Source organism: Carcharhinus amblyrhynchos, chromosome 5 (assembly GCF_965287045.1).
Source record: "Carcharhinus amblyrhynchos chromosome 5, sCarAmb.v2.hapA, whole genome shotgun sequence".
Lineage (NCBI taxonomy): Eukaryota > Metazoa > Chordata > Chondrichthyes > Carcharhiniformes > Carcharhinidae > Carcharhinus > Carcharhinus amblyrhynchos.
Window position 1 is genome coordinate 127,745,579 of NC_137328.1, and position 12,013 is coordinate 127,757,591.

The window sequence follows — 12,013 nt, forward strand, 5'->3', positions numbered from 1 at the left end:
TCTGGCACTTCCCGGAATCCAGCGAAGTTTGGTAAATAATCACTAAGGCATCCACTATCACCTCTGCCATTTCCTTCAGAACCCTGGGATGCATTCCATCCGGTCCTGGGGACTTGTCCACCATCAGTCCCGTTAGTCTATCAAGCACTATCTCTCTAGTGACAGTAATCGCATTCAGGACCTCAACTCCTACCATCCTTCTATCTTTAATACCCGGCAAAGTATTCGCGTCCTCCTCCGTGAAGACTGAGACAAAAAACTTATTTAAGGCCTCAACCATTTCCTCATCTCCCACCGCTAAATCCCCCTTCTCATCCACTAAGGGTCCAACGTTCACTCTAGCCAGCCTCCTCCTCTTTATATGTTTGTAAAAACTCTTACTGTCCTTTATTATATTTAGTGCTAGTTTAGCTTCATAGTCTATCCTTCCTTTCTTTATCAACTTCTTAGTCATTCTTTGTTGATTTTTAAACCTTTCCCAATCTTCTAATCGCCCACTACTTTTAGCCACTCTGAACACATCAGCTTTTAATTTAATATTCTCCTTTATTTCCTTCGATACAAAAAGCTATGGGATTTTTCTTAATCCTGCTGGCCAATGCTTTTTCGTGACCCCTTTAAGCCCTCTTTAAACATAGAACATTACAGCGCAGAACAGGCCCTTTGGCCCACGATGTTGCACCGACCAGTTTTTTAAAAAAAAACACTGACCCACTAATCTAAACCAATCCCTTTTCGTCCATAAACCTATCCACAGATCTCTTAAACGCCCCCAAACTAGGCGCATTTACAACTGCAGCAGGCAGGGCATTCCAGTCCCTCACCACCCTCTGGGTAAAGAACCTACCCCTGACATCCGTCCTATAACTACCCCCCCCCCCCTAATTTAAAGCCATGCCCCCTCGTGCTAGCTTTCTCCATACGAGGAAAAAGGCTATCACTATCCACCCTATCTAAACCTCTAATCATCTTATATGTTTCAATAAGATCCCCTCTTAGCCTCCTTCTTTCCAGCGAAAACAACCCCAAATCCCTCAGTCTCTCCTCATAGGACCTCCCCTCCATACCAGGCAACATCCTGGTAAACCTCCTCTGCACCCTCTCCAAAGCCTCCACGTCCTTCCTGTAATGTGGGGACCAGAACTGCACACAGTACTCCAAGTGCGGCCGCACCAGAGTTGTGTACAGTTGCAACATGACGCTGCGACTCCTAAATTCAGTCCCCCTACCAATAAACGCCAAGACACCGTATGCCTTCTTAACAACCTTATCTACTTGATTCCCAACTTTCAGGGATCTATGTACACATACACCTAGATCCCTCTGCTCATCCACACTATTCAAAGTCCTCCCGTTAGCCCTACACGCAACACATCTGTTACTCCTACCGAAATGAATTAGCTCACACTTCTCCGCATTAAACTCCATCCGCCACCTCTCGGCCCAGCTCTGCAACCTGTCCAAGCCTTCCTGCAAACTATGACACCCTTCCTCACAATCTACCACACCTCCAACTTTGGTGTCATCAGCAAACTTACTAATCCACCCAACTATACCCTCATCCAGATCATTAATAAAAATTACAAACAGCAGTGGCCCCAAAACAGATCCCTGAGGCACACCACTCGTAACCGAACTCCATGACGAATGTTTACCATCAACCACCACCCTCTGTCTCCTATCTGCTAGCCAATTCCTGATCCAAGTACCTAGATTACCCCCAATCCCATACATCTGCATTTTCTGCAGAAGCCTACCGTGGTGAACCTTATCAAACGCCTTACTAAAATCCATATATACCACGTCAACTGCCTTACCCCTATCCACCTCTTTGGTCACTTTCTCAAAGAACTCAATAAGGTTAGTAAGGCACGACCTACCTGCTACAAAACCATGCTGACTGTCTCTAATCAATTCATTACTCTCCTTGCTTAAGTTTCTTTCTACTTTTCTTTATTCCACACTTGCTTTATGTATTCCCAGCTTCCTAGATTTGACAAGTGCTTCCTTTTTCTCTTTAGCTAGGCTCACAATATCTTTCGTTATTTAATGTTCCCAGAACTTGCCATACTTATTCTTCATCGATAAATCTCGAGATAAGTCTCTTGTGCACCCTTTTCAATGCCTCCACATCCTTCCTATAATGCAGCGACCAGAATTGTACGCAGTGCTCGAAGTGTGGCCGCACCAGAGTTTTGTACAGCTGCAACCTGACTTCATCGCTCCGAAACTTGATCCCTCTACCAATAAAAGCTAACACACTGTACACTTTCTTGACAACCCTATCAACCTGGGTGCCAACTTTCAGACACCGAAGCACATGGACACCGAGATCTCTCAGCTCGACCACACTACCAAGTATCTTACCATTAGCCCAGTACTCTGTATTCCTGTTACTTTTTCCAAAGTGAATCGCCTCACACTTTTCCGCATTAAACTCCATTTGCCACCTCTCAGCCCAGCTCTGCAGGTTAACTATGTCCCTCTGTAACTTGCAACATCCTTCTGCACTGTCCACAACTCCACTGACTTTAGTGTCATCTGCAAATTTACTAACCCACCTTTTTACGCCCTCGTCCAGGTTGTTTATAAAAATGACAAACAGCAGTGGTCCCAAAACAGATCCTTGGGGTACACCACTTGTAACTGAACTCCAGGACGAACATTTCCCATCAACCACCACCCTCTGTCTTACAGCTAGCCAATTCCTGATCCAAATTGCTTAATCACCCTTAATCCCAGGCTTCTGTATCTTCTACAATAGCCTACCGTGGGGAACCTTATCAGACGCTTTACTGAAATCCATATACACCACATCAACTGTTTTACCCTCATCCACCTCTTTGGTCACCTTCTCAAAGAACTGAATTAAGGTTTGTGAGTCACAACCTACCCTTCACAAAACCGTGTTGACTATCCCGAATCAAATTATTTCTCTCGAGATGACTATAAATCCTATCTCTTATAATCCCTTCCAAAACTTTGCCCACCACAGAAGTAAGGCTCACTGGTCTGTGATTACCAGGGTTGTCTCTACTCCCCTTCTTGAACAAGGGGACAACATTTGCTCTCCTCCAATCTTCTGGCACTATTGCTGCAGACAATGATGACATAAAGATCAAAGCCAAAGGCTCTGCAATCTCTTCCCTAGCTTCCCAGAGAATCCTAGGATAAATCTCATCTGACCCATTGGACTTATCTATTTTCATACTTTGCAGAATTGCAAACACCTCCTCCTTATGAACCTCAATCCCGTCTAGTCTAATAGCCTGTATCTCAGCATTCTCCTCAACAACATTGTCTTTTTCCTGCGTGAATACTGACAAAAAATATTCATTCAGCGCCTCTTCTGTCTCCAGTCTCCATGCACAATTTCCCACTACTGTCCTTGACTGGCCCTAACCTTAACCTAGTCATTCTTTTATCCCTGATATACCTGTAGAAAGCTTTAGGGTTTTCCTTGATCCTACCTGCCAAAGACTTCTCATGTCCCCTCCTGGCTCCTCTTAGCTCTCTCTTTCGGTCCTTCCTGGCTAACTTGTAACTCAAGTGCCCTAACTGAGCCTTCACGTCTCATCTTTACATAAGCCTTCTCCTTTCTCTTCACAAGAGATACAACTTCTTTAGTAAACCACGGTTCCCTTGCTCGACCTCTTCCTCCCTTTCTGACAGGTACATACTTACCAAGAACACGCAGTAGCAGTTCCTTGAACAAGCTCCACATTTCAGTTGTGCCCATCCCTTGCAGTTTCCTTCCACATCCTATGCTTCCTAAATCTCACCTAATCGCAACATTATTTCCTTTCCCCCGCTCTAACTCTCGCCCTGCGGTATATACCTATCCCTTCCCATCACGAAAGTAAACGTAACTGAATCATGGTCACTATCACCAAAGTGCTCACCTACCTCCAAGTCTAACATCTGGTCTGGTTCATTACCCAGTACCAAATCCAATGTGGTCTTCTTGTTGGTCTATGTACATTCTGTGTCAGGAAACCCTCCTGTGCACATTGGACAAAAACTGCCCCCGCTAATGTACTCGAACTATAGCGTTTCCAGTCAATATTTGTAAAGTTAAAATCCCCCATAACAACTGCCCTGTTACTTTCGCTCCTGATGTGGATGTGCCGGCGTTGGACTGGGGTAAACACAGTAAAAAGTCTGGCAACACCAGGTTTTAGTCCAACCGATTTATTTGATAGTAAACGCACAAGCTTTCGAGGTTTCCCTCTTCGTCAGGTGAATGGAGAGTTCTGGCCTCGGACAGAGCATATAAAGCACAGACAATTTAGAGATTACTGATTAGAATGCGAATCTTTACACCTAACCTGCTGTTCAAGTCCTGAAGTGGCTGACAATATGTGTGGAAGGAGCACTGATCACAGGTTAAAGAGATGTGTATTGTCTCCAGACAGTACAGTAAGTGAGGTTTTGCAAACCCAGGCAAGTCTTGGGGGTTACAGATAGTGCGACATGAACCCAAGATCCCTGTTGAGACCGTCCTCATGTGTGCAGAACTTGGCTATCAGTCTCTGCTCAGCGACTCTGCGCAGTCGTGTGTCGTGAAGGCCGCCTTGGAGAACGCTTACCCGAAGGTCAGAGGCTGAATGCCCGTGACCACTGAAGTGTTCACCAACAGGAAGGGAAAGTCTTGCCTGGTGATTGTTGATAGCCAAGTTCCATACACTTGAGGACGGTCTCAACAGGGATCTTGGGTTCATGTCACACTATCTGTAACCCCCGTGACTTGCCTGGGTTTGCAAAACCTCACTCACTGTGCTGTCTGGAGACAATATACATCTCTTTAACCTGTGATCAGTGCTCCTTCCACACACATTGACAGCCACTTCAGGACTTGAACAGCAGGTTAGGTGTAAAGATTCACATTCTAATCAGTAATCTGTAAACTGTCTGTGCTTTATATGCTCTGTCCGAGGCCAGAACTCTCCATTCACCTGACCAAGAGGGAAACCTCGAAAGCTTGTGCATTTACTTTCGTTCCTATCCAGAATCATCTTTGCAATCCTTTCTTCTACATCTCTGGAACTTTTCGGAGGCCTATAGAAAACTCCCAGCAGGGTGACCTCTCCTTTCAAAGAACAAAAACAGCCCGGGCAACAGGCCCCCTGGCCCAACGAGCCCGCACCGCCACCCCAACACTACCAGTCCCCCCTCCACCCATGACCCCCATCCATGACCATGGCATTCCACATTGAGGGAAACTAATTTAGGGACAATTTATTACCTCCAATCAGTCCAATAGCACAGCTTTGGGGTGTGGGAGGAAACCGGAGCACCCGGAGAAAACCCACGCAAGCACGGGGAGAATGCGCAAACTCCCACAGACATTGGCCCAAATCCATGTGTCTGCACAGCAAACACGGATAGTCACTGAGCTGTCGTGTTGCCCAGTATCTGGTCCAGTTTAAGCGCACACTAGCGACGCGAAGCACTAGGCTATTCTCGAACATCCAAGAGCAGCCCAAGTACGACCCATCGCGTGTATGCCCCTATTGGACAACAAGGCGGACCGACTTAACACCTGTGGATTAAAAAAGAAAAACATTAGTATCATTCCTCATCCTTATACATTACCAGGGACGTCCCAATGCTAATGACCCTTATTTAAAACAGTCTCCTATATCCTCCCATCTCCAACCCACTCGTGCCCGTCTAAGTAACTCTTAAACAAATCCAGCGTGCCTGCCTCCACCACCTTGCTTGGCAGAGTATTCCATACCCCCACTAGCCTCTGTGTGAAAAACCTCCCTCTAATATCTGTGTTATATCTCCCCCCCCGCCCCCCCCCCCACCCTAAGCCTGTGGCCCCTCATACTGTGCGTCCCTAACATAAGAAATAGCTTACCACTGTTTATCTATACCCTTCATAATCTTATATACCTCTATTAGATTCCCCTCTCAGTCGCCGTCTTTCAAGAGAAAACAGCCCCAATTTGCTCAATCTTTCCTCATAATCCAGTCCTTCCATACCAGGCAACATCCTGGTAAACCTCTTCTGCACTCTCTCCAGAGTCTCCATGTCCTTCCGGTAGTAAGGTGACCAGAACTGGACACAGTACTCCAAATGCGGCCTAACCAATGTTCTATACAACTGCAACATTAGACTCCAGCTCTTACATTCTATACCCCTTCCTATAAAGGCTAACATACCATAAGCTTTCTTCACAGCCTTCTCCACTTGTACTGCCACCTTCAAAGACTTGTGCACTTGCACCCCCAGGTCCCGCTGCTTTTCTATACTCTTTATAGGCTTTCCCTTTATCATATAACTCCCCCCGACATTATTCCGGCCAAAATGCATCACCTCACATTTATCCGGATTAAACTCCATTTGCCATATATCTGCCCAATATACCAGCCTATCAATATCCCGTTGTATTGCCAGACACTGCTCCTCAAGGGCACTATCAAGGGCAGGAGTCTTAGTAGAACACTACAGCACAAACAGGCCCTTCGGCCCAAGAGTGTTGAAGAGCAGAAGGATCTTGGGGTCCGGGTCCACAGGACTCTTAAATCGGCCTCGCAGGTGGAGGATGTGGTCAAGAAGGTGTATGGTGTACTGGCCTTCATTAATCGAGGGATTGAGTTTAGGAATCGGGAGGTAATGTTGCAACTTTATAGGACCCTTGTCAGGCCTCATTTGGAGTACTGTGCGCAGTTCTGGTCGCCTCACTATAGGAAAGACGTAGAAGCTATTGAAAGGGTACAGAGGAGATTTACAAGGATGTTGCCTGGACTGGGAGGCATGCCTTATGAAGTTAGGTTGAGGGAGCTGGGTCTCTTTTCCCTGGAGAGACGAAAGTTGAGAGGCGACCTGATAGAAGTTTATAAAATGCTGAGAGGAATAGATAGGGTGGATTCTCAGAGGCTATTTCCCCGGGTTGAAATGGTCGCTAAGAGAGGACACAGATTTAAGGTGCGGGGAGGCAAGTACAGAAGTGATGTTAGGGGTAAGTTTTTCACTCAGAGGGTGGTGAGTGAATGGAATCGGCTGCCATCAGTGGTGGTGGAGGCGAACTCGCTGGGGTCTTTTAAAAGACTTCTGGATGAGTATATGGGGTTTTATGGGATTGGGGGTTATAGATAGGTGTTGATGTGATCGGCGCAACTCGTGGGCCGAAGGTCCTGTTTGTGCTGTAGTGTTCTATGTTCTATGTTCACTGACTGCCAATCCAGCCATCTTAGTGTCATCAGCAAATTTGCTGATCACACCACTTACTCCCTCTTCCAAGTCATTTATTTCTACAACAAAGAGAAGAGGTCCCAGTACTGAGCCCTGCGGCACACCACAAGTGACAGACCTCCAGCTAGAAAAGGACCCCTCCACTACTACTCTGTGTCTCCTCTTAGCAAGCCAGTTCTCCACCCATCCAGATACCTGGCCTTGTATCCGATGAGCGTTAATCTTTTCAACCAACCTACCATGAAGGACTTTGTCAAATGCCTTACTGAAATCCATATAGACAACATCAACGGCTCGTCCTTCATCAACCAGTTTTGTCATCTCAACCGTTTTTGTCATTTGTCTCTAACCTCAGCCCATTCTACCTCAATACACGAGTCCACATCAGACGTTCTTTCTGCCACCATAACACTGCCCCTGACTAACAATGCCACACCTCTCCCTCTTTTACCACCTTTCCTGATCTTACTGAAACATCTAAACCCCGGAACCTGCAACAACCATTCCTATTCCTGCTCTGTTCATGTCTCCGAAATGGCCACAACATCCAAGTCCCAGGGACCAACCCATGCTGCAAGTTCACCCACCTTATTCCGGATGCACCTAGCGTTAAAGTAGACACATTTCTAACCACCTTCCTGCCTGCTGGTGCCCTCCTGTGACCTTGAAAGCTTACTCGTGACCTCACTACGCTCAACCTCCTGTTCACTGGAGCTACCCGAAAAGCGTTAGCAAATTTTCTCTCTCTCTCTCTCTCTCTCTCTCTCTCTACCACCACCACCCCGGATATTAGTACCCCTCTGGTTCAGGTGTCGACCATCCCGTTTGTAGATGTCCCACCAATCCCGGAGGGAGCCCAATTAGCCAGGTATCTGAATCCTTCCCTCCTGCACCATTCCTGTAGCCACGTGTTCAACTGCTCTCTCTCCCTATTTCTCACCTCGCTAGCTCGTGGCACGGGTAACAAACCAGAGATAACAACTCTGTTTGTTCTAGTACATAGGACTTAATAGAATTGAGGGTTCTAGGTAAGCCTGGTAGGTAGAGATATGATCAGCGCAACTTGTGGGCCAAAGGGCCTGTTTGTGCTATGATTTTTCTATGTTCCTTGTTCTATGTTGCATGGCTGCTCTGCAGCAGTGAAGCTGAACTGATGCAATATCTGATGTCACAGGCATTCTGCTGCTGGCTGCCTCTGAGAATGATGACAATGATATCCTTTGGTGTATCAATCATGATTCCTTCCCATTCCAGCGACCCCTCATGGAAGTACAGGTGAGACTGGCTTTGTTAGGTCATTAGTGGGGCTCAGGCATGATTCACTGTGTTAGTTGGATTATTACTGGGATATAGACTGTGTTAGTCAAGGATTGTGATTTTCGCAGTGACTTAATTGCAGTGTTAATGTAAGCCTACTAGTGATTAATAATAAACTTTAAATAAATACACACTTATTACAGGTAAACTGACCTTGACAGTCAAGGTTATTAATGGGATATAGGTGACACTCGCTGTGTTTGTCAAGATTATTACTGGCACTGTTAGTTTGGGGCTATTACTGGGCAAGAGGTGAAAATCCAGCAAGGTACCTTACCTGGGACTGTGTATATTGGTTCTCACATTGATTGTATTGACTGGATTAGAAATAAAGGTTAGGGGCCAGGTTTGTATGGGGGTCCTGGCCCAGGGTGAGTGTTAGTACTATGGATCAGGGTTGTGTGCGAGTCCTGGGGTCAGGGTTGGGTTCAAGTAGTATGGATCAGGGTTGTGTTGGGCGGGGGGAGGCCTGGGGTCAGGATTGGGTTCAGTACTGGGGCCAGTTTAAGGCTGGTTCTTGCTTTGTGTTGTTTTCCTGCTCAGTCAATGCAATTGATCTTCCAGATGACGGCAAATATTGACGGCCATTCGTGGGCCTTGTCCTCCATTGACCACTCCCTGCTTCAAAAGATTGTTACTCCGCTTAACAAGGAACGTGTTCCTCTCACAGACCCACCAGTTGTAATAGTGCAGCATTTGACACCACCCAAAAGATTCATCCTGCTCACAGCACAGGTACCTCACACCCATTTGGTTGCTTTTAAACATTTGGGGTCAATAAAATATTTGGTCAATAAAGGCCTGGGCTAGAGTTTCCTACCGTGTCAACTCTTAACTGCTGCTGACTGGGGCATATCATAAGCAGATTCAAATATGCACTGTAGCTAAAGAATTATTGTATCACAACAGGTGAAAACACTCACTCACATCAGTTAGTGTTGTTATTTTAAAAGGGTGTGGAGTTGCCGGCATTGGACTGGGGCAGGCACAGTAAGTAGTCTCACAACAGTAGGTTCAAGTCCAATAGGTCTAGTTGGTCGCACGAGCTTATGGAGCAGTGCTCCTTCATCAGACGTGTGCCTGACTTTAAAAGGGTGCGAAGGATCAGCCAGAAACCTATAGAGTGGTCAGTCTGATTTCAGTGGTCGGGAAATTTTTGGAAACAATTCTGAGAGAAAGGATAAATTGTCATTTAGAAAGACATGGATTGATCAGGGATAGTCAGCATTGTTTTCTTTAGGGATGATTTGCCTGAATAACTTAATGGAATATTCTGAGGAAGTAACCAGGAGAATCGATGAAGGTAGTGCAGTTGATGTTGTCTACATGGATTTAAGTAAGGCATATGACAGGGTCCTATATGGCAGACTGGTCAGAAAAGTGAGATCTCATGGGATAGAGGGGAAAGTGGGCAGATTAGATCCAAGATCGACTCAGTGATAGGAAACGGGTGGCTAATATCGATGGATGTTTTTGTGAATGGAAAACAGTTTCCAGTGATTTTGTTTTGAAGGGCTCAGTGTTGGTGCCCTTACTGTTTGTTGTTTTTCTTTCTCCTGGACAGGTTACATCTGGGTAGGACTGGATGAGCACTTGGCACATCCTAACATTCAAGGCTATGGGCCAAGTGCTGGTCAAGGGGATGAGGTGAGAATTCAGGTGTTTTTCATGTGTTGGTGCAGACTCAATGGGCCAAAGTGCCTCTACTGTGCTGTATGATTCTATGACGGCACAGTGGTACAGTTGTTAGCACTGCTGCCTCAGAGCTCCAGGGACCTGCGTTTGACTCCTGGCTTGGGTCATTGTGCGGAGTTTGCACATTCTCCCCGTGTCTGCGTGGGTTTCCTCTGGGTGCTCTGGTTTCCTCCCACAGTCCAAAGATGTGCGTTTAGGTTGATTGGCCATGCTAAATTGCCCCTTGGTGTCCCGGGATGTGTAGATTAGAGGGATTAGTGGGATAAATATGTGGAGTGCTGGGAATAGGGTGGGATTGTTGTTGGTGCAGACTCGATGGGCCGATTGGCCTCCTTCTGCACTGTACTGTTTCTATGATTTCTTTGACTGGGACTCATGTCCAAGGGCAAGTAGTTGCAAGAGTGGTTGGAGAGGATTTAAACTTGAATGGTAGGGGCTTGTATATTTTCACAATATACATTAACAATTTGGAAGAAGGAACTGAAGGCACTGTTGCTCCACTTGCAGATGATGCAAAGCTATGTGGAGAGACAGGTAGTATTGAGGAAGCAGGGGGCTGCAGAAGGACTAGGACATGTTAGGAGAGTGGGCAAAGAAATGGCAGATGAAATACAACGTGGAAAGGTGTGAGGTTATGCACTTTGGAAGGAGGAAGGGGGGCATAGACTATTTTCTAAATGATGTGCCAAGTCTTATCCAGTCCTGCCCAGATGGAACCCGTCCAGGAGAAATATATACCACAAACAGCAAGGGCCCCAACACTGAGCCCTTCAAGAAAACCACTGGAAACTGTTTTCCATTCACAAAAAGATTGCCCTTGGTTTCCTGTCACTGAGTCAATTTTAAATCCAACCTGTCACCCTACCCTTATCCCATGAGATCTCACTTTTCTGACCAGTCTGCCATTGGGACCTTGAAAATGCTTAGGAAATCAGAAACACAAAGGGACTTAGGAGTCATTGTTGAAGATGCTCTTAAGGTTAACGTGCAGTTTCAGTTGGCAATTAGGATGGCAAATGCAATGTTAGCATTCATGTCAAGGGGGCTAGAGCACAAGAGCAAGGATGTACCCCTGAGGCCGTATAAGGGTCTGGGCGACCCCGTTTGGAGTATTGTGAGCAGTTTTGGGCCTCGTCTGAGGAAGGATGTGGTCTACCCTGGAAAGGGTCCAGTGGAGGCTCACAAGAATGATCCCCGGAATGAAGAGTTTATCGTCTGAGGAACTGCTGAAGACTCTGGGTCTGTACTTGTTGCAGTTTAAAAGGATGAGGGGGGATCTTATTGAAACTTGCAGGATACTGCGAGGCCTGGATAGAGTGGACATGGAGAGGATGTTTCCGAGTAGGAAAAACTAGAACCAGAGGGCACAAACTCAGACTAAAGGAATGATCCTTTAAAACAGAGATGAGGAGAAATTTCTTAGCTAGAGAATGGTGAATTGTGAAACTCTTTGCTGCAGAATGCTGTGGAGGCCAGGTCATTGAGTGTCTTGAAGACAGAAATAGAGATGGATTCTTGATTACTCAGGGGATTAGGAGTAATGGGGAAAAGGCAGGAGAATGGGGATGAGAAAGTTATCAGCCATGATTGAATGGCAGAGCAGACTTGATGGGCTAAGTGGCCTAATTCTGCTCCTATGTCTTCTGGTTTTATGATGGGAATCTAAGCAGGGGATAAGTGAAAGAGAAACGAGGGCAGTAACAAAAGAAAGATTAATAAAATGCAAGGGTAATCAAGGGTGGAAGGCACATATTCCACTTTTCTTTGTATTGTGGCATCAAGGTAGATAAACTGATG

The 12,013-nt window shown here is 46.1% G+C and overlaps 1 protein-coding gene across 1 annotated transcript in view; it reads left to right on the forward strand.

Annotated features, from left to right (window-relative positions):
- The window catches only part of nup155 (nucleoporin 155), a 242,618-nt gene that overhangs the window by 60,845 nt on the left and 169,760 nt on the right, over positions 1 to 12,013 (forward strand). The window contains exons 11-12 of the mRNA XM_080189562.1: positions 8,379 to 8,479; positions 9,086 to 9,256. Of these exons, the coding sequence (XP_080045688.1) occupies positions 8,379 to 8,479; positions 9,086 to 9,256 (272 nt within the window). The remainder of the gene's footprint in view (positions 1 to 8,378; positions 8,480 to 9,085; positions 9,257 to 12,013) is intronic.